Raw genomic sequence first — 22,123 nt, forward strand, 5'->3', positions numbered from 1 at the left:
GCAGGTGCCCAACGAGTCCACCATCATTCACGAGCGCGCCGCCGGACCTCCGCCGCCGCCTCAACCACGACTACTCAGGCGCTCTTCTCGAGCAGCGGGTCGCATCGTCTACTCCGAAGGTACGAACCCGCTCCCGTCGGTTCGACCCACCGCGCCGGAGCCGAGTCGGTACCGCCCGATCCGTCACGCCGCCAAATGCGGAAAGAGCGCCACCGCCGCGAGGGGCTCTTTTCGCCCATCCCGAGGCTCGTCCGTTCCCAGGCGCCGCCCCGCGCGAACGGTGGGAGCGACTCCAACACTCCCGCGCACTCGACTCACCCGCGCCCACACCCCAAACACACGCAGCGTGCGCACCGAGCACCCGACACCCCGAGTCACCGCACTCGCCGCCCCACCGCCGCACGCGCACCGCCGCCGACGCGGAATCGCACGCCGCGAGATCATCGGAACCGTCGCTCCAGGCTCGACCGCAGCCGCCGCCCGGCGCACATCCCCGCACAAGGCTTCTGATCAGGAGACGATGTCCGCCCCGACAAACGACAACGGCGCGCACGCCGTCAAGGACAGCGACATGGTCGTCATGAAGCCCGACAAGATCGGAGACGCCGACTTCGCCAACTACTTTTGCACGTACGGCTACCTCTACCACCAGAAGGACATGCTGGAAGATCAGCAGCGCATGACGGCGTACCACGACGCCGTGCGCTTAAACCCGGCGCTCTTCAGGGGTAAGACGGTGCTGGACGTGGGCACCGGAAGCGGCATCCTCGCCATCTGGGCCGCGCAGTGCGGGGCGCGAAAGGTGTACGCGGTGGAGGCTACGTACATGGCTACGCACGCGAAGAAGCTCGTCGAAGCTAACGGCCTCGGCGACGTCGTGACGATCATCCAGTCCACCGTGGAGGAGGTGGAGCTCCCGGAGCAGGTGGACGTGATCATATCCGAGTGGATGGGGTACTTTCTGTTGAGGGAGTCCATGTTCGACTCGGTGATCGTCGCGAGAGACCGGTGGCTCAAGCCCGGCGGCGCCATGTTCCCGTCGCACGCCACGATGTCGATCGCGCCCATTCGGACCGGGGTGAACTCGCAGAAGCACGCCGAGTACGAGGACAGCTGCCGCGGGTGGGACGAGTTCGTGGACGACACCAAGGACCACTACGGAGTGGACATGAGCGCTTTAACGGAGACGTTTGACGCGGAGCAGCGGGAGTTTTTCCTCAACACCTCCGCTTGGGTGGACATCCACCCGAGCCAGGTGCTCGGCAAGGCGTGCGTGATTTGCGACTGGGATTTGCATAAAGTCACCCTGGAGGACATCAAGAACCTGGACGTGCCGTTCGAGCTGAGGATCCACGAGACCGGCGCGAGCGGACCGTCCGAGGTTGGAGCCTTTGCGGGTTGGTTCGACGTTTCCTTTAGGGGCTCGGAAGCGAACCCGTGCGAGAACGTCGTCGATCTGACCACGGCGCCGGACGCTAACGGCGCCACGCACTGGGGCCAACAGGCGTTCTACCTCTCCCCGGGCATCTCCGCCGCGGACGGCGCGCATCTCGAGGGCAGGCTCGAGATGCAGCGGAAGAAGGAGAACCAGCGACTGTACGACGTTCGCCTTACGTGGCGCCAGGGCGACGGGGAGAAGATCAACGAATCCGTCGGCGAGAGGAGGAACGTGTGGCACATCGAGTGAGTCGCTTCGAGGGTGCCGGTAGAGAGGCGGTCAACGCCCGGGGTTGACCGCCGCCCGCCTCGGACGCTCGCGCGATGGCCGCGCCGCGTTGTTTTGTGTTGCTCAACCTTTTGTTCTTCCTCCTCTAGCTAGGCGCCGCGGGCTACTGGTAGTAGGAAGTCTACGTCTTCTCGCTATTCACGGCTATCATATTCGCGCCGCCTAATCTTAAGTGTTACGCCTCCGGCTCGATGAGCGAAAGCTCGTCCACCTTGCGCTTCACCTCGCGTATGTCGTCCCAGGTCAGCGCCTTTGGCGACCCCGGGGTTTTCTGCGGGTTCCGCAGCAGGTAGCTCGGGTGAAACATGGGCATGACGACGCGCCCGTCGACGTCGAACCACCTTCCCCGAATCTTGGTTATGCCCTCGCAGTTTTTGCCCAGGAGCGTGCGCATCGAGTGTCGCCCCGTGCACACGATGATGGCCGGGTCCAACAGCCGAATCTCCTCGCGCAGGTACCTGTCATGAGAGTCATAAGAGTCAGTCGTAAGAGTCAGTCATAAGAGTCAGTCATATAAAGAGTCACTCACCCGCGGTACCACTCGATCTCCCTCGCCGTCGGGTCGCGGTTGTTCAGCGGCCTTCGCTTGACCACGTTCGTGACGTAGCAGTGACGATCGGTGCTCAAGGTGACGGATGCGAAGATTTCGTCGAGGAGCTTGCCCGCGCGACCCACGAAGGGCACCCCGAGCTTGTCCTCCTCAGCCCCGGGAGCCTCCCCTATGATCATGACGCGAGCATTCGTGTCGCCGCGGAAAGTCACGATGCGCCCCCCGTCGGATTCGAGCGGGTCCCCCGTGAGGCTTCGAAGATGATGGGCGAGCTCGTCCAGCGACGAGAACGACGGGGAACGCGCGTCGGCGTCCGACGCCAGCGCCCGCGGGCGGACCCAGCGCGGCGGCGCTCGCGGCGGGACGGAGCGTGGGGAGGATCGATGGTTTCCCAAAGGCAGCGCGGACGCAAGCGCCCGCGGCAGCGCGAGCCCGCGCAGCATGCCCCGGGGAGAGTGTCGCCTCGAAGGCGTGACAATCGCGATACATTGTATAAGTCTTAAGGAGGGGCCGGGTGATCTTCAGAATCTAGTCGCCAGCGCGAAGCCTCTTCTCGTCGTCGTCGTCGTCGTCGTCTATTCGTCGTCTATTCGCGCATCCCCGCCTTACCCTCCCACGCCTCGCGTTCCGCTCGCGCGTCCTCGTCCGCGGCACAGCTGGCGGCGTACACAGCTGGCGGGGCGGCCGGCGGCACAGCTGGCACAGCTGTACGCATCATCTCCGCCCTCAGCTCCGCCGCAACCTGCGCTCTGAGCTCCTCCCTGAGCTGCGCCCTGACGGCAGCGCGCATAGCCTCCACGTCAATTGGGACGGCGTCGTCCGCGGTGGGTCCCCCGGGGGGCGTTGGGACGGCGGGAACGTCGTCGGAGGCGACGCTCGCCCGCTCCAACGCCGCGGGTTCGATTCCGAGCAGCGGCGCCGAGAGCGAGGCGGGTTCGTCTTTTCGGTGTCCCTTTTCGGTCGTCTTTAGCGCCTCCTCGAGCGCCTCATCCGTCTCCGCCTCCGCCTCCGCCTCCCTCGCGCGCCGCCCGGCACCCCGCGCGATGCACCTGCCCCGCGTGAACGGCCTGCACCAGAACCGATCGATCGTGAGCCCCGCGCACGCGTCCACGAGGGACGCGGGGGGCGATCGGAGAAACGCTTCAATCTCCTTTTCGCTCCGCAACACGACGGAACCTGATCCGCCGCCGCGACCGACGAGCTTCCCGCCGCCGCCGACGTCCGGGGACCTGTAGTAGCAGTCCGCCGCCAACTGGCCGTTCGCCGACGGCTTGGTGCGCATCGTCTCCCACCGCCGCCAGCCCTCCGGAACGTCCGGGACGCAACCGCACTTGGTCGTCGGCGGCGGCGGCGGCTCTCCTTCGTCTCCTACGTGTTTCAACGTCGCCGGACTCGGAGCCGCGATTGTTTCGTTTGGAGGCGTCTCCGCGGGCGTATCGTCCGGCGCGGGGCGTCTCATCACGAACGTGAGCCGCCGGGCCGGCGTCGAAGCCGCGGGGGGCGGCGGCGGCGGCGGCGGCTCGTCCGCCTCGCCAGATTCCGACGCCTCCGCCGCGGCCACCATCGCCTCCAGCGTCAGCGCCTCGCTCGGAGCCGGCGAACGCGACCAGTCGCCGCCTTCCACGTCCGGCGATGAGCGCGTCGCGAGCGCCGTCGCCGCCACCGCGAGCGCGTCCACCGGCTCCACCACGCAAGCGAGGCCTTCCTCCCCGCGCCGCCCGCCCAGGATCGAGAAGCTCGGCGACGACCTCACCCGACAGGCGGCTTCCTCGGCGGCGCCCGCGAGTTCCTCCGCGGTGGCCGCGGCGTACGCGTAACCGTAAGGTCCGTGGGCACCCCCGTGGGCACCCCCGTGGGCACCCCCGTGGGCACCCGTATCCCGTCCCAGGCCGGCCAGCGTGAGTCGCCTGGCGCGCGACGCCGCGCGACGCGCGTCCAGCTCGGTGTCGAACCCGTCGTGTTCGTTCTCGCCGTCAATATCGCCGGCGCCGTCTGTTCGGCTCTTCCTGATTCTGCGCACAGCTGCGCCGCCGGCCGCTGCATTCGGGTTTTCCCCCAGGTCTCTCCACCCGCCGCACGAGTTGCACGCCGCGTAACGCGGTCGGTGGTTGACGTCTAACCAACTCGGGTCGAACGCCTTGACGAAGTAACACGCGAGCGGGACATTCGAATGAGCGAACGTCCGGCGCGTGGGACACTCGTCCCCGAAGGCGATCCACGCGCCGTGTCCACAGCTGTGCGCATTGGGCGCGGGGGCCGGGGCGGGCGGGAGGCTTCGCAGCTTTTCCCGAAGCGTCCGCGCGCCCTCCTCCAGTCGGAGCTTCGCTTCGGCCACCGCGGCGTCGAGGCGGGCGAGCTCCTTCTCGTCCTCCTCGTCGTCGTCATCTACGTCGTCGTCGTCGTTTACATCGTTTACATCGTTTACGCGAGTGGTGTCTTTGTTGATGACGCGATGCTGCTCTCCGTCGTCGTCGTTCGATGCGACGCCGCTGACCACGCGCACCCGAGCGATGCCGTGTTCGGCGAGTTCGTTGACGCTGACCACCTTCCGATTGACGCCCGGTCCGACGGGTCCGACGGGTGTTTTCGCGAGCGACGCGATCGCCGTCGCCAACCCCGGCCGCTCCCGGTGATTGATCTTTGACGCGGGCAGGAGCGCGGCGTGGCAGCGCGGGCAGACGCGCGCCGCGGCGCCGATGACGGCGTCGCACTGGACGCAGATCTTCCTACCCTTGCCCGGCGCCGGGCTCGACGATCTCGGAGGTGGCCGCTCGGTTCCGATCGGATGGACCAACAAATCGACGGGTCCCCGGCGGATGTCGGGCATCACGACGACGGAGCCCGGGGTGGACTGGAAGTGCGCGGGCTCGTCGTGCTCCGGCGGTGTCGAGGGTCTCGCGCCCACCTCGGGAACGGGCGCGGCGAGCGATCGACGCTTGAGCTTCATCCCTCTCCGAACCGCTCCTCGCCCGCTCTAATAAGCGACCATCATAGGACGCACCCTAAACGAGGAGGCGGGGGGGAATTCCGACGCGACCGCCCCCGTGCGCACGTCCGGTCAGCGACGCCCGCGCGGATCCGTCTCGAACGCGCGCGTCTCGGATCTCTCGCGAGACGTTTTCGGTAACGCCCGTCCGCTCCGACGAACCGGCGTGAAAGCGCGCGGTGGGCGTCCGAGCGCGCCCTCGGAGTGAAGCGTCGTTGACGACCCCGGATCTGGAAACGCGTGCGTGCGTGCCGAGTGTGAAGATTAATTGTGCCGCCAGAATTGGGCGCGCGCGGCGACGGCGATGGCGGGAGGCGATGCCGACCCGGACTGCGACAAGCCCGTGTGCGCGGTCAAGGATGACATGTTCGCCATGATGCGCCGCACCGCGAAGGGCGCCGCCAAGGACGCGGGCGATGACGCGTCGTCCTCGGGGCGAGGCGTCGACGGCGTCGAGGGTGCCCAGGAAGGGACGCACACGCGCGGCGACAAGGAAGTGCATTGCCCCGTCGACAAGGAGGAGCTCGGGCGCGGAACTTGGGCTCTGCTGCACACGATGGCCGCGTACTACCCCGACAAGCCCGACGCCCTGCGCAAGGTGCAGGCTCGGCGGTTCTTCGACGCCCTCGGGGACCTCTACCCGTGCACGCACTGCGCCGACGACTTCAGGGTGGACAAGGCTCGGAATCCACCGAGGGTGGAGAGTCGACGCGCGCTGAGCGTGTGGCTGTGCGAGCGGCACAACGAGGTGAACGAGAAGCTCGGGAAGGAAAAGCACAGCTGCGCCATCGCGGACCTGGACGAGCGGTGGCTCAAGGGACCGCCCACGTGCTGGCACGGGTGAGGTCGACGCGAGGTGTTTCGACGGTAGACGTCAACCTCGGTAACTCAATTAGAATCAGAATCAGATCACCTCGCCTCGTCTCACTCGGCCGCCGCCCCGTCCCCGTCATCCCCCTCCGTCTCGGGCTTGGCCCGCACGTCCAACACCACGTGCGTACTGTTGCACCGGCCGAGTGAGCCGTACCACCCGGGCGTGATATCCCTCATCTCCAGAGTGTAAATTCCCGGCTCGACGTCTTCGCCGATTGTCACGCCGTCGACGTCGCACTCGCCGCTACACGTCGTGAACGTCCAATCCTCGTTATTTGCCACGTGGACCTCGTCGCCGTACGTCCACCGCCCGTAACTCCAACCAACCGCGCCCTTATCGGTCGACGTGTCCGGCGAATCGGCCGAATTCGAATCGCCGGATGCATCCGGATCCGCGCCGTCTTGTTCGGGCGCGCCGGCTCGGAGGAAACACCGAAACATCCGACCGGTCTCGTGCGTCGCGACCGGCCCGAGCTTGGGCGGTTCCGGCGGCGTCTCGGCTGTATCGTCGGCGTCGCCGGCTGCGGCGTCCTGTGCGGCGTCCTCCACCGCGGCGTCCTCCCCCGCCTCGCCGTCCCCATCCCCCCCGAACCCCGGTGATGAGTCACCGCTTTTTGCCCCCTCCCCCTTTGCCCCCTTCCCCCCCTCGGCCGGCGGAACGTACGCCGTACGCACCGTCAGCCTCAGCGGACCCGGAACGCGCTCGCCTTGGACCACCACCATCGGGTCGAGCCCGGTGCCCCACTCCGGCGGGTCCTCGCCCTCCGCGACTTCAGGCTCGGGCTCGTCGTCCCCGCGCGGCGGCCGCGGCGTTAAAACCTCGAGTCGGCACACCGTGGGGATCGCGATCGGAACATCGTCGACGTACTCGCCCTCGTAGTCGACGAACGCCGCCGTGGACGATGCGCCACTAACGCCGCCTGATAGGACGTGGTGGCCGACGCCGACGCCGTGTCTCTTCCCGTCGCGCCACCCGCCTACGTACGATTCGCCCGACGATCTGTTTTCCATTCGGCCCTCGCCGTGCCTCTCGTCGCGTTCCCACGCGCCATCGTACGTCTCGTCCCCCGCGCTTCTCAGCACGGCGACGCCGACGCCGTGCCTTTTCCCGTGCACCCACTCGCCGTCGTACGTGTCCCCACTCGGTCCGTGCGTGTCCACGCCGCGCCCGTGCCGTCGGTTCGCGCGCCAACCGCCGTGGTACGATCCTCCGTCGGGGCGGGTCAGGCGCCCCTCGCCGTTCATCTCGCCCAGGGTGAACGTCCCGACGTACGCTCGGCCGTCGCCCCACACGCGCTCGCCCCGGCCGGTGATCTCGTCGTCGACGAACTCGCCGACGTAGCGACCTCCGTCGGGGGTGGTGAACGTCCCGACGCCGTGCTTGCGACCGAGGCGAAAGTCCCCCTCGTACGTGTACGCCGGATTTGGGAACTCGTATCGGCCCACGCCGTGGCGCAGGCCCGCGGGGTTTACATCGCCGGCGTATCGACGGCGCAGCTCGATGCCGTGCAGGGTGACGCCGTCCGGTCCCCCGGTCTGGATGGAGGCCATCGCGCGCGCTGCCGCTCCGACCGCGAGCGCAAACTCTGAAAACGTTGACTGATGTGTGGTGCAGCCGATCAGATGTCAAACGGCAAGTGCGCAGCCAGCGAGTGTCTGGTGCCGGTAGGGTTGTGCAGAGCCGCAGACGGCACATCGACGCGCGCCGACCGAGTCTTCGCGCCCTTCGACCAAACTCGTAGAACTCGAAACCACGACGCCATGAGCAAGCGAGGCCGCGATGAGGGCGCGCTCTTCGCCGCGCCGCTCACCCCGAACACCGCCTCCGTCGCGGACGAGAAGGCGATGCGGTTGAGCAGGCTGAGGGTACACCTGAACGCCTCGTTTTTGGAGGATCTGCGTCGGAAGATGGAGCAGGACCCGGCGAGGGTGTTCGACATGGAGGTGAACTCGTACCTCAAACACTCGCAGAAGCTGAGGGTGAGTAAAACCCAAGTGAAACGGGGGTCATCACGCGTTCAAGCGCGGCGTCCTTCCTCGCCTTCCCCGATCGATGGAAAATGAGCACCCATTTTGACGAAAACCCTCGCCTCCGATCGCCTCGCTGACGAAACCCCCCCCCTTGATGAACAACTTCCCGCAGAGAGACTACGCGGACGTCTCGGAGCGCAGCGAGCTCGTGCGCCAGACCTCGCTCGCGGTCGCGAACGCTCAGAGCCCGCCCGGCGAGTGCTTCGTGTTCGGCACCGGCGATAACGGCCAGCTCGGCATGGGCGAGGACGTGGTGGAGCTCGCGCGACCGAGACTGCTCGACACCATCCCGGGCGTCAACGCCGCATCCGTGATCAAGATATGCTGCGGCGGGATGCACACCCTCGCCGTGTGCCAGGGCGGGCTGATGTACTCCTGGGGGGTCAACGACGAAGGCGCGCTCGGCCGAGTGACGAGGAAAGGCGCCGCGGACGAGGAGTCCAAGCCGGGCCTGGTGACGCTCCCGTCAAACGCCGGCGGCGTGGTGGACGTCAGCACGGGGGACTCGCACGTCGCCGTCGTCACCTCCACCGGCGCCATCGTGGCGTGGGGCTGCTTTCGGAACTCCAGCGGCCAGTGGGCGTTCACCGCGGGGGAGAAGATCTGCAAAACGCCGACGGTGGTGTACTCGCCGGACGGCTCGCAGGGATCCTACGCGACAAACGTCGCGTCCGGGACGGATCACGTGCTGGCGCTGACGCGTCGCGGCGACGTCTACTCGTGGGGATGTCCCGAGAAGGGCAGGCTCGGGCGGGTGAATGCGGATTTAGCGGACGACGCCGAGGCGCGGGGGCCGGAGAAAACGAAACCGCTCGTCACCCCGGCGAAAGTGCCGAACATAACGGCCGTCGTGACCGCCGTCGTGGCGGGCGATAACCACTCGTTCGCCATCTGCGCCGGCGACGACGTCGTGTACGCGTGGGGGCTCAACTCGTACGGCCAGACGGGTTTGCCGTACGACCCCGCGAATCCGGGGTCGACGCAGACGAGTTATTTTCCCGTCGCCGTTCCGTCGCTGCGAGGGCTCGGGATCGCGAGCGGCGACGGCGGCTCGACGCACACGACGATGCTCACGAGGGACGGGAAGGTGTACACGTTCGGGCGGCCCGCGTACGGCAGGTTGGGTCAGCTCGGGATCGACCCGCGAGACGACGAACCGAAACCCACGCCCGGGTTGGTGCACGGGCTGGACGGATCCAAGGTTAAGATTGTCTCCGTCGCCGCCGGCGGCTCCGGGAGCAACGCGGCGGTCACCGCGGACGGCGAGGCGTACGTCTGGGGGTACGGCATGGAGGGAAACCTGGGCCGCGGGGACGACTGCGACGACGCGCACGTCCCCGAGCGGCTCGTGCCGACGAGGGCGATGGCGGGGAAGAAAATCGTCGCGGTTTCGTTCGGGGGTCAGCACACGGCGGCGCTGTGCGTCGGAGGGCAAAACGGGGACGGTTCGCCCGGGGGCAAGCGCGCGCGGACGTGAGAGGTGCGAGAGGGGGGTGAATGTAACGTCCCTGACGGATGTGAAACGTCGTCGTTTAATATTGTCGTTTAACGTGTGATGACTTGTCCTCGACGCTCTCGCCGCGGTCGTCTTCGGGTCTCGATTTCGACCCCGTCTATTTCGACCCCGTCGTATTCGCCCCTCGCCCCTCTCTATCTCTCTACCTCCCCCTCTTACTTGACACATCAATAGATCATCATCATCACTTGACGCAGACGCGGAAGGAGTCGATGACTTTCTTGAGGTCCGCCTCGCTCTTCGCCCACTGCTTCTCAGACGCCGCGATCGTCGCGATCATCACGTAGTTTTTGTTGGTGGACACGGCGCTGACGCTGTGCAGGCCAAACTCCGCGAATGGCGTGAGAAGTTCGTACTCGTAGTACGACCGACCGTCCTTGACCTTGGTCGACGCAGATACCACCTCCTCGGGCTCCGCGGCGACGGACCCGGTGATGGCGGGCGAGATGGCGTTGAGTATCCCGTCTATGGTGCCGACGTCCTCGACGGTCGGGTCCTGCTTGGCGATGAGCAGCTTGGTGGTTGGGATGATGATGATCTGGAGCGACCCCGCGGAGGGTTCGACGAACTGCACCTCGGTCGTGGCCTCGTCGCATCGCGGTTGGCAGTAGTTGCCCGACCGGGCGTTGGACACGGGCGCCTCCTTGAACTCGGGCGGGAGGAGGATGGAGTACGGCTCGAGCGCGCCCGCGCGAAGCGCCGGGGTCCTCGGGGCTCTCGCCTCGAACACGTACAACCCGTCGGGGCCCGCGGGAAGGTACGCGCCGACCATCTTGCTGTCGCTGCCGTCGAACGCCGCGCGCGCCGGGGCGGGTTCGAGCGCGAAGGGGAGCCCGGCGGCGAGGGCGGCGGCGCCGGTGAACAGCGCGCGGCGGTCGAGCTTCGGCGCCTGCCGCCGCGAGGAACCCTCGTCGCTGACGCATTTGATGATCGTCGTCCTCGCAGCGGAGGAGGCTGGGACGGCGCGGGTGACGTGGCGGGCGGAGGAGGCGCGGTGGGAGGCGCCGCGGGTGGAGACGACTGCGCGGGAGGACGCGCCCGCGAGGTTGGCAACGGCCGACATGTCGCTTTACGTCCGCAGCCTTCGGTGCGCTCGGACGATTCCACAGTGGATAGCCCGGGGGCGACAGAGAGCTACCGACGTGTTCTTCCCGTCAGCAGCCTCGGTGGATAAAATGGGCAGCCACGTTCGCGGCACGCGTGAGCAGTTACGAAATGGCAAAGAAAAAGGGAAATATGCGTGCCAAAGGCAATTATCCCTGACTGATGCGCATACGAATCGCGTCAGCAGATACGGTCCACGTCACGAATCTTCGCAATCCGGCGAGATATTTTGCTTTTTCGGGCTTTTTTGAGTGCAAAAGCGCCCGAAAAGTGCGGCGATCGTGAAACGTGATCGCCCATATCGAAGACGCGCGCGCCCCACCGCCGACTTTGCAAGCACCCGAGATGAACTCCTCCGCCGTATCCACCCGCACGCTCGGCGCCTCATCGCGCGTCTCCCCGATCCAGCGCGCCCTCCGCGCGCGCGGGAGGATCAAGATTGTCAACTCGAATTCTCGACGATTCGAGGGCCACTACGGCATCCCGCCCTTCGCGAGCGCCCGGGACGATGCCATCGGCGTCAGGCTGAGGCGCGAGGGCAAGCTCCGCGACAAGTCCATCGTCAACCACGAGGCCGCCGTCGCCGCCGCCATCGCGACCGGCATCGCCGTCGCCATCGTCGCCGCGGAACCCGCGCACGGCGCCGCGCTCGCCTCGCACCTCATGCCCCCCACCGTGTACGCCCCGCAGTTCCAGGTCGCCGCCGACCTCGTCGCCGACGGCGTGAACCCCGGATCGATCGGCGTGACCGAGGTGACCCTGGACACCACCCTCATCTCCACCTCCGCCTTCCTCCTGCTCGCCACCGTGCTGGGCGCGGCTGGGAAGAAAGACTACGATCGGCGGGCCAAGCGAGATCCGACGATGTGGTCCGAACAAAACGAGTCCGTGACGCACCGACGAAGCAACATCGTCGCCAAGAAGACGTCGCAAACAATCACGTCGACGCAAACCAAGATCGACGCACCTGGCGCCAAGTCCCTCAAGTCGTCCCGCTACAACATCACGCCTCTTAAGAAAGGCGACGTGGACAACAAGCGGACAGACGACAAGAAGCCCGCCGGAACGCGAAAGCTTCCTCTCAACAAGACGCAAAAGGCGACGGGAAAGAGCAACATCGTCGCCTTCCGATCTAAGACCAAGCCCGTCAACAAGAAGGCCGCCACCGGCACCGTCTTCGTCACCAAGAAGCCCGTTAACAAGAAGCCCATCATTAACAAGAAGCCCTTAGCGTACGGAAAATTCGCGGTCGGAAAATCCGCCGGAAAATACGACGATTCCATCCTCGCCGCCGCCGCCGCGTTCGTCGTCGGAGCCGTCGCGCTTGCCAACGTGGCGGGCACCGCGCCGACCCCTTCGGCCAAGGACCAGCCGATGAAGATCGGCGCGTACGACGTCCCCGCGCCGCTCCGGGGCGGCATCAGGGAGCTCGGCTCGATGAGAGTCCCTCCCGAGATTGGTCGCGGCGCCGCCGCCGTCGGCGCCAACGTCGCGTCCGGCTTCGAGACCGTCGCCGAATCCTTCGACGCCCTTCCGCCCGAGCAGTCCGCCGCGACGTTGGGCGCCGCGGGCGTCGTCGCCCTGCTCGCGCTCACCTCCGTCGTCGCCGCCAAAAGGGACGCGGAGTATTTCGAGCCCAAGGTTTTCGTCTTTGGCGACTCGATCATCGCCGATCGAAACGCCGCGGCGGCGAGAGCGGAGGAGGCGCAGGCGTGGATCGACGCGTGGTACCGCACGGACGCCGGGGCGAAGACGTTCAGGCGCGTGAAGCACCGCTCGTTGGCGTACGAGGACCCCACGATGGGTATCGACGCCCTGACGATCACCACGGGGACTGGGAAGAAGCCGGTGCCGAGGCGACCGTCCGCGTTCCGATCCGATCGCGACGCGTTGCTTCACGACGCGTATCACAAGTCCATCGAGATCGTCGACGGCGTGAAGCTGGACAAGAAGATCCTCAACGTCGTCCGCGACTTCGAGGCGAACCTCACGGTGATTGACATACGTCAGGCGCGAAGGATCCTCAAGCTGGTCACCGACGGACCCGTCCGCGATCACAAGCGAGCGAGCGGTAAGGTGGTTCAGTCCACCGTCGGCAACATCGAGCTCGACACCGCGCTGTACGCGCTCGATTCGTTCAAGTGGACCTCGCAGGCCAAGACGTGGTTTTTCAAGGAGCTCGAGCAGTATTTTTAAGGCGCGACGCAGAGAGGAGGAGAGGAGAGGAGAGGAGAAAACGGGGGGCTCGACGAGGGTATCATCTCGTCGTCGCGAGTCACCGGCTATTACGATAATACGACCCTGTATGTAACAGTAACAGTAAGTGTACGACGCACGGACGCGCGCGGAAGTAGTTCCATGACGCCATCGCCACGCGCGGCCCACGTGTTCTTAACCCCCGAGCTAAGGGTTTAAACGAACCCCGAGCCAGGCGCGCCGACGTCGTCGGCGAAGAAAATCAGGTGAACGCTCGTTGCCGCGATGAGCGCGCCCGTGCACACCAGCGCCGCGCCCAACGCCGCCGCCCCTCTGGGCACCGTCCGGCTCGCCGCCCCACCCCGGGTGCCTTCCACGCCGCCGTTCGGTCCCGGTCCGTCCCCCGCATTCAGAAGAGGCGCGTCGAGAAGGTGTCCGGAGAAGGTGAGCTCGTCGTACCCTCCGATCGAGTCGCCCATCTCGGTCCAGTGCCTGCTCGCGGCCCTCGCGTGCGTTCCACCGTCCTCCCGGGTTCGTTCTAACCCGACGTCTCCCGACTCCTCGTCCGGCTCGCCGACGGCACCCCAGACGGCACCCCCGACGGCACCCCCACACCCGGCGCCGTGATACCCGGGAAGGAGAAGGAGGATCCCGGGCAAGATGAAAATCACGACGGCGCCGGCGGTGGCGCCGATCACCTGAAACACCACTCCGAGGTCGTCCACGGCGAGCGCGAGCGCCGTGGTGGACGCGACGAACGCGACCGTCTGCGTGCAGTGCCTCCCGACCGGCGCCTGACCGGGCGGCGCCGGCGTCGGGCCCAAAGTAACGCCCGAATCGTCGTCACCGGCCGTTTTCGCGAAACATCTTTTCCAAGCACAAACCCCCGCGACGTAGAGATCGTCGAGAGCCGCGCGAGACGCGAAGTGGTTGATCGGGTAGCTCGCGACGCAGCTCAACCCCATGAATAAACTCGCGGCGAGCATCGGTAGGTCGTCCGCCGGGTAGGCGTCCAGAAGGTTCGAGGGCACATCCGGGTGCTCCGCGTACGCGAAAACGCCAACCGCGAGGTACCCCGTCAGGCACGCCAACATGGACCAGAACGAGACGCGCTCCATGGTGACGACGCGGTCGAGCTCGGCGCGCTCGGCTTCGCCTTCGCGGGTTCGAGCCCCGTCGTTCGCGGCGCGGGTAACGTCGGCACCCTCGGCACCCTCGGCACCCCCGGAGAAGAGTCTGCGCCTGCGGTTCGGTCGACGCGCGGGCGACGGCGACAAGATCATCGAGAGCGTCGACCCCGACGCTCCGGAGGACCGGCGCCGCGCGTGCGTCCCCGCGTCGGCACCCTCGGCACCACCCTCGGCACCCCAGGTCGTCCCGAGGGGAGCCGGGGAGCCCCCGCGCGACGACGCGAGGCTGCTCAGCCCCGACGCCGACTGCGACGTCGCGTCCACGAAAACGTCACCCTCGTCCTCATCCTCGGACTCGTAAGTCTCGCTAACCTCGTCGTTCCCCCCAGAAGGAAAGTCTTTGCCCCACCGGGGTCCGTTCATCACCGACGCCGCTTCGGACTCGTGCGGCGCCGCCGATGTCGCGGGTTCGATTCCCGGCGCCGCCGCCTGAACGGACGACGACGACGACGGCTTCCGCGTCGCTCGACTCGGGTCCCTCAACTCGGCGAAGATCGAAACCACCTGGACGTGGCATTGAAACGCGAAGACGAGGACGGGTAGCGCGAGGATCGTCCCTTTGTCCAACACCCACGCCCGAACGTGGGGGGTGGACCCGACGGAGCTGTTTGACGACGGGGTGGATTTAGCCAAAAAGTCGTTCGTGTCCGGGCCTCCGCCGCCGCCAGACCGGTGACGCGTCATCGTCGCGATGTGTAAAAAGACGTCGAAAAAGAGCGCTTTAACGGCGTCGATGCCCTTGGCTACGACGACGACGGCGGTGTACAGCAGCGCCAGCACGCTGAACGACGACGCGAACGCCATCCGTTCCATGCTCCGCAGCAGGCTCAGCGGCAGCATGACGCACGTGGACGTGAACAGCACGATGACGGACCTGTTCGCGGCGAACGAGCCGGATCCAAAGGCTCGCGCGTTGAACTCCCCGAACGAGTCCGCGCACACGATCGTGTAGGCGACGCAGCTCCCGAACACGTACGCGATGAGCGTCAGGGACACCACGTGCGCGGCGAACCACCCCATGCTCTTTCTCACCAGCTCCTGGTACGAGCTCGCGCCGTACGCCCTCGCCGCCCTCGTCAGCACGTTGAGGGTGAGCACGCTGATCGCCATGACGAGGCACAGCGAGAGCGCCCCGAGGACGGCTCCCATGGATCGCACGGCGAAGGGAACGCCGAGGACCCCGGCGCCGATGGCGCAGTTGATGAGGTTAAACGCCGTGGAGAGCACGCTCGCGCGACGCGGCGTCTCCGACGACGTCATCGTCTCTCACTTCAACCCCCCCCGGGGACGCCCCGCCCTTCCCCTCGCTTCTCCCGAATCCCTCGAGGCGCGCTCGGGTTACTCGAACCCCGGGGGCAGCGGCCTGCCTTGGCGCCGGTATCGCTCCACCTTGCGCTCCTGCGTCGCCGCGAAGATCGCCGCGAAGGTGCCGAGTGAGAGGAAGGAGAGGACGCCGAGCGTGAACCGATCGGACGCGGCCATGTGCTGCGCCGCTCGCTTCCCGTCTGGACCAGCGTCGCGCCCCCCGGTCCGTCTCACACACACTGCACGGCGTGATATCTGATAGGTCTCGATTAGTGCCACTTTTTGTCCCCTTTGCTTACCGCGAAAGCAAAGTGGATTTTCGTATGGGCAAATAGTCAGACATCAATTCGCGTTCGCGGTATTTCGGCCTTCGCGAGAGCAAAATCGGGGCCGAGGCCTCCTGGCGAGTCGCCGGAGAGCGGTCCCGAAGAAGGCAAAATTGCCCGAAAATCGACCTGATTTCAAACTATTTGCCCATACAAAACAGCCACTTTGCTTTCGCGGTAGCAAAAGGGGACAAAAAGTGGCACTAATCGGGACCCTATCTGATGGCGTCGGACTGAACGATTGGTAGACTAATTATCCGTCCGTCGGGCACACTCGGGGGCACGCTCGCGTCAGGGCCGCCGCGACGCCCCTCGCGTTTCGGCGAGATGCCGGGCGACCTGCGGCTGTCGCCGTCGCTGACGCCGTCCAAGGTGTACCACGACCCCGACCGATCCAGCGCGCGGAAGAAGGCTCCACCCGGAACGCACGCTCGCCGGCAGCTCGATTTAGGGGAGGATGCCAAAAACAACAACGACGCTCGGAGAGTGCGCGTCCCGGGCCCGCCCCGCGGCAGGGTATTCGACCAGGGCCCCGAGAGACCCGGGAGCGACGATCCGCCGTGGGCCAGGCGGCTTCGTCTCAAGCTCCGGGACGTTCGCGCCATGGCGGACGAGGACATCGACGACGACGACGACGACGACGACGACGACGAGCCGATCTCCGCGGCGATGGGCGCGGAGGGAGACGGCCCGACGTCGCGACGCGCTCCCACGATGAGGCTCCGGGGCAACCTCGAAGACATCCTGGCGCTGTACGAGCCGGGCAACGAGAAACCCGAGGGGTTCGAGGTCTCCATCACGTCCCCGAGGTCGGCGGTGGCGTGCCTCAAAGCCAAATGCGACCCAAACTCTTTGGTCCCTCGGCCGGAACCCGTCTTCGCGCCGCAAAACCAAAAGAACGTCTGCGCCAGGCGCAGGAAGGAGCAGCGCGCGAGGTTAACCGCCCTGCTCGCGCGACGCGACGCCATGGACGACCCGAGGGAGGTGGCGCGGATGGCGAGAGAGCTCTCGGGCGCCGCCCAGGCCGAGGCTAAATTTAAGGAAAAGGAAAATGAGAGACAAAGGCGACGGGACGACGTCGACGAGCGGGTGCTCGCGGCGTTGGCGAAAGCGGAGCTCGAGGCGGCGACTTTGATGGACGACCTGAACGACATCGCGTCCGCGGCGGACCATGAGGAGCTGGCGAGGTTCGGGGAGGCGGCGAGGGAGCGAGAGCGGATCGCGGCGAAAGACGCGGCTCGATCGAGGAACCTACACGGAAGGTCACCGGTTCGAACCCCGAGCTCGCCGCCGAGCCGTACATTCGTCGCCGCCTCCCCGGCGACGCCCAGACGGACGACGCCCGGCCGAGACAAGGCTGATTTCCTCGCGAGCGCTCCCCGGGTGGCTTTTGACGCGTCTTCGATCCTCGCCGATCGAGCCGACATCGAGCGGCGAACGATGGAAGCGTTGGAGCGAGAACGGGCGGATGCCGAACGCGCCACCGCCAAACGAACGGAGGCGCTGGAGCGTAAGAGGGCGGACCTGAGGCGCGTGGAGGAAGCGGTCCGCGCGTCCGTCGAGCGGCGACGCGAGGAGGAACGAAAGTATTATAACGCGATGCGGGCGAGGACCGAGGCGAGGACCGAGGAGGAAATCGCGGTCGCGGAGAAGGAGCTGAAGGCGGAGGAGGCGCGGGTGCGCGCGACGAACGAGGCGCGCGAGGCGTCGTTCGAGGGCACCCGCGGGGGGGGCACGCGGGACACGGACGTCGCGGCGCGGGGCGGACGGACGGTCGATTCGTCCGCGCCCGGAATCGAACCCGCGACGTCGGCGATCGACCCGGCGCCCTCTTCGCCGGTGGGACACCACGCGCGACCGGTCTCGGCGCCCCCCCGCGGTGTTACGACCCCCGCGCACGTCGCCGCTCACCCGACGCCGTCAGTGCGGGGTTCAATTGACCGGACATCGTCGTCGTCAGTAACGGTCAGTAACGGTCATACCGAACGGGCCGCGCGTCGAGCCGCGTTTGCAGACGCGGAGGCGGACGAGAGAGCGTCGTACGAGGCGGCGGCGGCTGAGCTGGCGAGACAAAAAATCGCTCGAGCCCGGCTGCAGCGAGACGCCGACGCCCTCGTTCGCCAGGAGCGACGCGTCGCGGAGAAGCAGCGCAGGGCGGACGGCGTGGCGAGGCGTAAGGAGTGGAACGCGAAGGCGGAGTCGGCGGACCGCGAGGCTTGCAGAGTTCGCGTCCAGATGCGCCTCGACGCGGCGAGGAAAAAAAAAGAAGCCATCGACGAGGAACACGCGTCGGCGCTCGCCATGCGCGGCGCGGAGCGGGAGGAACGGCGCGAGGTGGCGGCGTTGCAACGCGCGAGGGCTCGGGCGGCGGACGCGGAGTGGCGCGCGTCCATCGCGCGGGAGAGACACGTCAAGATTTGCGCCACATCCGAAAAGTTGGATCGGAGGTTGAGGCTCGAGAGCGCTCGCGTCGCCGCGGAGCTGGCGCGGGACGAGGAGGCGTTCCTCGCCAAAATCGCGAGCCGAGCCGAGCGCATCGGGGTTGAGGCGGACGGCGTCATGGCCCGCGCGTTCGACGTGGAGGCGAGGGCGGAGGAGGAGGCGTATAGGCGCGAGGCATCGGCGGGGCGGATGCATTTCGAACACTCCGGAGCGTTTGCGACGAGCCTCGGTGACGACGGCCGAGTCGTGTCGTCGCCGGTGGGAGCCAAGAAGGTTTACGACGCTTCCCTGGATGGGAGTACGCACGGCTTGGACGTGTTCGTCGCGACTCCCGGCGTCGTTCGCGGCCCCGGCGCGCTGTTCTCGTACGAGCCGGGGTCGTCGGAGACTGGCGAATAGACCCAAAATCTTGAGTCATTTTCGATCCATCTGAACGCACTGATTAAGGATCTGAGTCTGGAGGAAACGGGGCGCGACCACCCTCCATCCACACCCTCCGCGCGCTCCTCCACCTTCAGCGCACGCGACGAACATCGCCATGCAGGCCCCGATCCCCGTCACCCTCCTCTCCGGCTTCCTCGGCGCCGGTAAGACCACGCTGCTCAAGCGCATCGTGGAGAACGCCGGGAACTTCCGCGTCGCCGTGGTCGTGAACGACGTCGCGGCGCTCAACATCGACAGCGCTCTCGTGCGGAACACGCGCGCGCTCGATCCCAACGAACCGGGCTTGGTGGAGCTGCAGAACGGGTGCGTGTGCTGCACGCTGCGCGCCGACCTCGTCAAGGCCATCGCGGACCTCGCCGCCCAGCGCAAGTTCGACGCCATCGTCGTGGAATCCTCCGGGGTCTCGGAGCCCGCGCAGGTTGCCGAGACGTTCGGCATCGACGTGAGCGACGCGGCCGACGACCCGTCTGACTTGGACCCGCGGGAGGCCAGAGAGCTCGCCGCCGCGGTCAAATCTTTGCGTGGTGCGTCCACCTTGGAGCAGGTCGCGCGCCTGGACACGTGCGTCACCGTCGTCGACGCCGCCGCGTTCAACGGCGACCTCGCGTCGCCGGCCGATCTCTTAGAGCGATTCGGCGCCAGGGAAACGGGCGGCGAGGCGGCCGACTCGGACGGCGACAGGAGCGTCGCGCAGCTCCTCGTCTCGCAGATCGAGTTCGCCGACCTCATCGTCCTCAACAAGTGCGACCTCGTGTCCCGCAACGACGTCCTCGCCGTCAAGTCCGCGCTTGCGCAGCTCAACCCCGGAGCCGAGATCGTCCTGGCGACTCGCGCGGACGTGCCCCTGAACAAACTGCTAGGGACCGGCAGGCACGACCCGGCGCGCGCCGCGAACGCCGCGGGGTGGCTCCGCACCTTACAGGACAAGAACAACCACCGCGTCGTCGAGACCAAGGAGTACGGCATATGCAACTTCGTGTACAAGGCGCGGACGCCGTTTCACCCGCAGAGGCTCCGCGCTTTTCTGCACGACTTCGCCGCCATCCTCGACTTTGACGAGACCGAGGAGGAGGAGGTGTTCGTCGAGATGGACGCCGACATGATGGACGGCGACGACGTGGACGTGGACGACGTGGATCATGGCGGCGACGACCTCGAGCCGGAGAACGCCATGGCGATGCCGCTGGAAGTTCGAAAGGCTGAGACGGATGCCAAACTTAAGGCTTCAATCGCAAAGTTCGGCAGAGTGTTTCGCAGCAAGGGCTTCGTCTGGATCGCGGGGCGCGATGACACGTGCGGCGAGTGGGGCCACGCGGGCGCGGTGCTCCAACTGACCTGCGGAGGGCCCTGGATGGGCTTGTTGCCCGAGGAGATGTGGCCGGAGGATGGAAGCGACGAGCGCGACTTGTTGGAACGAGATTTCGTCAACCCCATCCTGATGGACCGCCGGCAGGAGCTGGTGTTCATCGGCGTGCACATGAACCGGAGCGCGATCGTCGCCGCGCTGGATCGGTGTCTGGTGACGCGCGTCGAGGCATCGAGGGTACGGGCCACCAACCCGAACGGTGCGAGTCTGCGACAGGACGAGTGGAAGCTCGGGCTCGACGGGTTCGTCTCGGATGAAGAAGATCCGTTTCCGAAGTGGCCGAGCCTGGAGGATATGAACCTCGGTGCCAACGACGGTCACGACCACCGCGGCCACCACCACGGTCACGGTCATCATCACTGAGCTCACCCGCCGTTCCGAGGTGTGAATCGAGAGAGGCGGAGGGCTTTCGACGTCCCTCCTCTTCTTCTCCTTTTCGATCTTCAATCGTTTTTCTTTAACCGTCGTCTCAACGTTCGATTTTGGCGGCGCTCTCTCGGCAACCCTGGGCACTTATCCGTGCAGACCCTAAATTATCCGTGCATATTATGTTCATTAACTTGTAAATGGTGGTTTAATGTTACCATATAAAATGCACCTCAATCTGAACGCGTTTTTGCGATTTTGTTCTCAATGCGCTGCAGCATCTGAATCTCCATGGTATCGAAGCTCACGAAGGTACGAAGGCTGGATCACGTGCCCGAGATGGCCCAGAACGAGAGAGAAACCGAGCGGCATGGCCACCCTTGCAATCCAGGCTCATCGCCCACTCAGATCCACAAACAAGAATGTGCGCCCATCTAAGCGTGCTTCCACCCTTGTCCGCTCGGCGAAATCGCCATCGACGGGCATCGGATCGTGCCATGGTGGCGCCTTCTTGTCGGACGCGGAGAAAGCTTATCTTGAAAAAGTCGCCTCCATGATTGGAACTCCTGGCAAAGGAATAACCGCTTGCGACGAGGGGCCGGGTACGATTGGCGATCGATTCGCCGCCGTCGGAATTGAAAACACTGAGGAGAACCGCAGGTCATATCGGCAGATCCTCTTTGAAAGCCCAGGTTGCGAACAATACCTTTCGGCTGCGATTCTCGACCCAGAGACGATTTATCAGAAGAGCACCAACTCTGGCGATCTTTTCCCCAAGGTGCTGAGTGACAGAGGAATCGTACCCGGGATAAAACCCCACCTGAAGGTATATGCGCTTCCAGGTCAGGATGGAGCCACTGTGATGCAGGGCTTGGACTCCCTCGCCCCTCGCCTCGCAGAGTACAAGGCTGCTGGTTGCGAGTTTGCAAAGTGGAGATCTCCGCTCGAGATCGACGTCTCCGCCGGGCAGCCTTCTGATTTGATCATCCAAGCTAACATGCGAGATCTCGCTCGATACGCTCTCATTTGCCAGGCAGAGGGTCTCGTTCCTATTGTCGAGCCCGATATCTCCTTGAAGGGAGACCATGACTTGGAAACAGCCGTCAGAGTGAATGTGAAGGTCCAGTCCGAGCTTTTCAAGGCTATGCTCGACCACGGCGTGTACATGGAAGGAGCAGTCCTGAAGAGCAACATCGTGAATCCCGGTAAAGCCTGCAAGACGAAATACACGGTAGATGAGATTGCCGTGGCGAACTTGGCTGTGTTCCGACGCTGCTTACCCACCGCAATCGTCACCGCGAACTTCCTCTCCGGAGGACAGTCTCTCGAGGATGCCTCCGCACGTTTAAACGCGATCAACAAGCACAAGACGGCGAAAGATCCTTGGAACCTTTCCTTCTCTTGGTCTGCGGCGTTGCAAATGCCGTTATTTCAGCTCTGTAAAGGCAAAGACGGTCTGCAGCTCGAGGCGATGAGTGAGCTGTATTTGAAAGAGCTAGCCATAGCGAGCGCCGCGGCTCGCGGTGAACACGTCCCAGGAGCGGGCGAGGGCGATCACGCGATAGCGTGAGGTGCGAGTACTGCCTTTGATGAACTACGTGCTTTTATTAAGAATCGTCTGCTTTCTTCACTTTCATCACCTGCTTCGCCCGCTCGTATCCGTAGTAGTCCACGAAGTACCTTCGAAGGTGAAATTAAAGAC

The 22,123-nt window shown here is 65.7% G+C and overlaps 13 protein-coding genes across 13 annotated transcripts; 8 read left to right on the top strand and 5 right to left on the bottom strand.

Annotated features, from left to right (window-relative positions):
* Positions 1-580: 580 nt before the first annotated feature.
* On the top strand, positions 581-1,687 carry MICPUN_77641 (predicted protein; the record flags this gene model as incomplete). The annotated part of the gene is made up of 1 exon (XM_002506981.1): positions 581-1,687. The coding sequence occupies one exon, from the start codon at positions 581-583 to the stop codon at positions 1,685-1,687; it is 1,107 nt and encodes a 368-aa protein (XP_002507027.1).
* A 214-nt stretch (positions 1,688-1,901) lies between these two features.
* On the bottom strand, positions 1,902-2,719 carry MICPUN_77613 (predicted protein; the record flags this gene model as incomplete). Its single annotated transcript, XM_002507369.1, has 2 exons — positions 1,902-2,184; positions 2,256-2,719. The coding sequence occupies 2 exons, from the start codon at positions 2,717-2,719 to the stop codon at positions 1,902-1,904; spliced, it is 747 nt and encodes a 248-aa protein (XP_002507415.1).
* A 143-nt stretch (positions 2,720-2,862) lies between these two features.
* On the bottom strand, positions 2,863-5,223 carry MICPUN_98465 (predicted protein; the record flags this gene model as incomplete). The annotated part of the gene is made up of 1 exon (XM_002507370.1): positions 2,863-5,223. One exon carries the CDS (start codon positions 5,221-5,223, stop codon positions 2,863-2,865), a length of 2,361 nt encoding a protein of 786 aa, XP_002507416.1.
* Positions 5,224-5,764: 541 nt separating this feature from the next.
* MICPUN_74261 (predicted protein) lies at positions 5,765-6,082 on the top strand (the record flags this gene model as incomplete). The annotated part of the gene is made up of 1 exon (XM_002506982.1): positions 5,765-6,082. A coding segment is annotated over one exon (318 nt), but the record flags the coding sequence as incomplete, so codon positions are not given.
* A 995-nt stretch (positions 6,083-7,077) lies between these two features.
* On the bottom strand, positions 7,078-7,686 carry MICPUN_78038 (predicted protein; the record flags this gene model as incomplete). Its single annotated transcript, XM_002507371.1, has 1 exon — positions 7,078-7,686. A coding segment is annotated over one exon (609 nt), but the record flags the coding sequence as incomplete, so codon positions are not given.
* A 72-nt stretch (positions 7,687-7,758) lies between these two features.
* Positions 7,759-8,199, top strand: MICPUN_54805 (predicted protein; the record flags this gene model as incomplete). Its single annotated transcript, XM_002506983.1, has 1 exon — positions 7,759-8,199. One exon carries the CDS (start codon positions 7,759-7,761, stop codon positions 8,197-8,199), a length of 441 nt encoding a protein of 146 aa, XP_002507029.1.
* A 61-nt stretch (positions 8,200-8,260) lies between these two features.
* MICPUN_96161 (predicted protein) lies at positions 8,261-9,643 on the top strand (the record flags this gene model as incomplete). Its single annotated transcript, XM_002506984.1, has 1 exon — positions 8,261-9,643. The coding sequence occupies one exon, from the start codon at positions 8,261-8,263 to the stop codon at positions 9,641-9,643; it is 1,383 nt and encodes a 460-aa protein (XP_002507030.1).
* A 36-nt stretch (positions 9,644-9,679) lies between these two features.
* MICPUN_54807 (thylakoid lumenal protein, chloroplast precursor) lies at positions 9,680-10,770 on the bottom strand. The gene has a single exon (XM_002507372.1). It carries the CDS (start codon positions 10,743-10,745, stop codon positions 9,867-9,869), a length of 879 nt encoding a protein of 292 aa, XP_002507418.1. The 5' UTR covers positions 10,746-10,770; the 3' UTR covers positions 9,680-9,866.
* Positions 10,771-11,131: 361 nt separating this feature from the next.
* MICPUN_54808 (predicted protein) lies at positions 11,132-12,982 on the top strand (the record flags this gene model as incomplete). Its single annotated transcript, XM_002506985.1, has 1 exon — positions 11,132-12,982. The coding sequence occupies one exon, from the start codon at positions 11,132-11,134 to the stop codon at positions 12,980-12,982; it is 1,851 nt and encodes a 616-aa protein (XP_002507031.1).
* Positions 12,983-13,073: 91 nt separating this feature from the next.
* Positions 13,074-15,432, bottom strand: MICPUN_54809 (amino Acid/Auxin permease family; the record flags this gene model as incomplete). The annotated part of the gene is made up of 1 exon (XM_002507373.1): positions 13,074-15,432. One exon carries the CDS (start codon positions 15,430-15,432, stop codon positions 13,198-13,200), a length of 2,235 nt encoding a protein of 744 aa, XP_002507419.1. The 3' UTR covers positions 13,074-13,197.
* A 698-nt stretch (positions 15,433-16,130) lies between these two features.
* Positions 16,131-18,644, top strand: MICPUN_54810 (predicted protein; the record flags this gene model as incomplete). The annotated part of the gene is made up of 1 exon (XM_002506986.1): positions 16,131-18,644. One exon carries the CDS (start codon positions 16,131-16,133, stop codon positions 18,642-18,644), a length of 2,514 nt encoding a protein of 837 aa, XP_002507032.1.
* A 130-nt stretch (positions 18,645-18,774) lies between these two features.
* MICPUN_78253 (predicted protein) lies at positions 18,775-20,418 on the top strand (the record flags this gene model as incomplete). Its single annotated transcript, XM_002506987.1, has 4 exons — positions 18,775-19,131; positions 19,186-19,766; positions 19,935-20,217; positions 20,272-20,418. Coding segments are annotated over 4 exons (1,368 nt in total), but the record flags the coding sequence as incomplete, so codon positions are not given.
* Positions 20,419-20,974: 556 nt separating this feature from the next.
* On the top strand, positions 20,975-22,047 carry MICPUN_96164 (predicted protein). Its single transcript, XM_002506988.1, has one exon. The coding sequence runs from the start codon at positions 21,284-21,286 to the stop codon at positions 21,989-21,991; it is 708 nt and encodes a 235-aa protein (XP_002507034.1). The 5' UTR covers positions 20,975-21,283; the 3' UTR covers positions 21,992-22,047.
* Positions 22,048-22,123: the final 76 nt, after the last annotated feature.

This window comes from Micromonas commoda, chromosome 1 (assembly GCF_000090985.2).
Source record: "Micromonas commoda chromosome 1, complete sequence".
In the NCBI taxonomy this organism is placed as follows: Eukaryota; Viridiplantae; Chlorophyta; class Mamiellophyceae; order Mamiellales; family Mamiellaceae; genus Micromonas; species Micromonas commoda.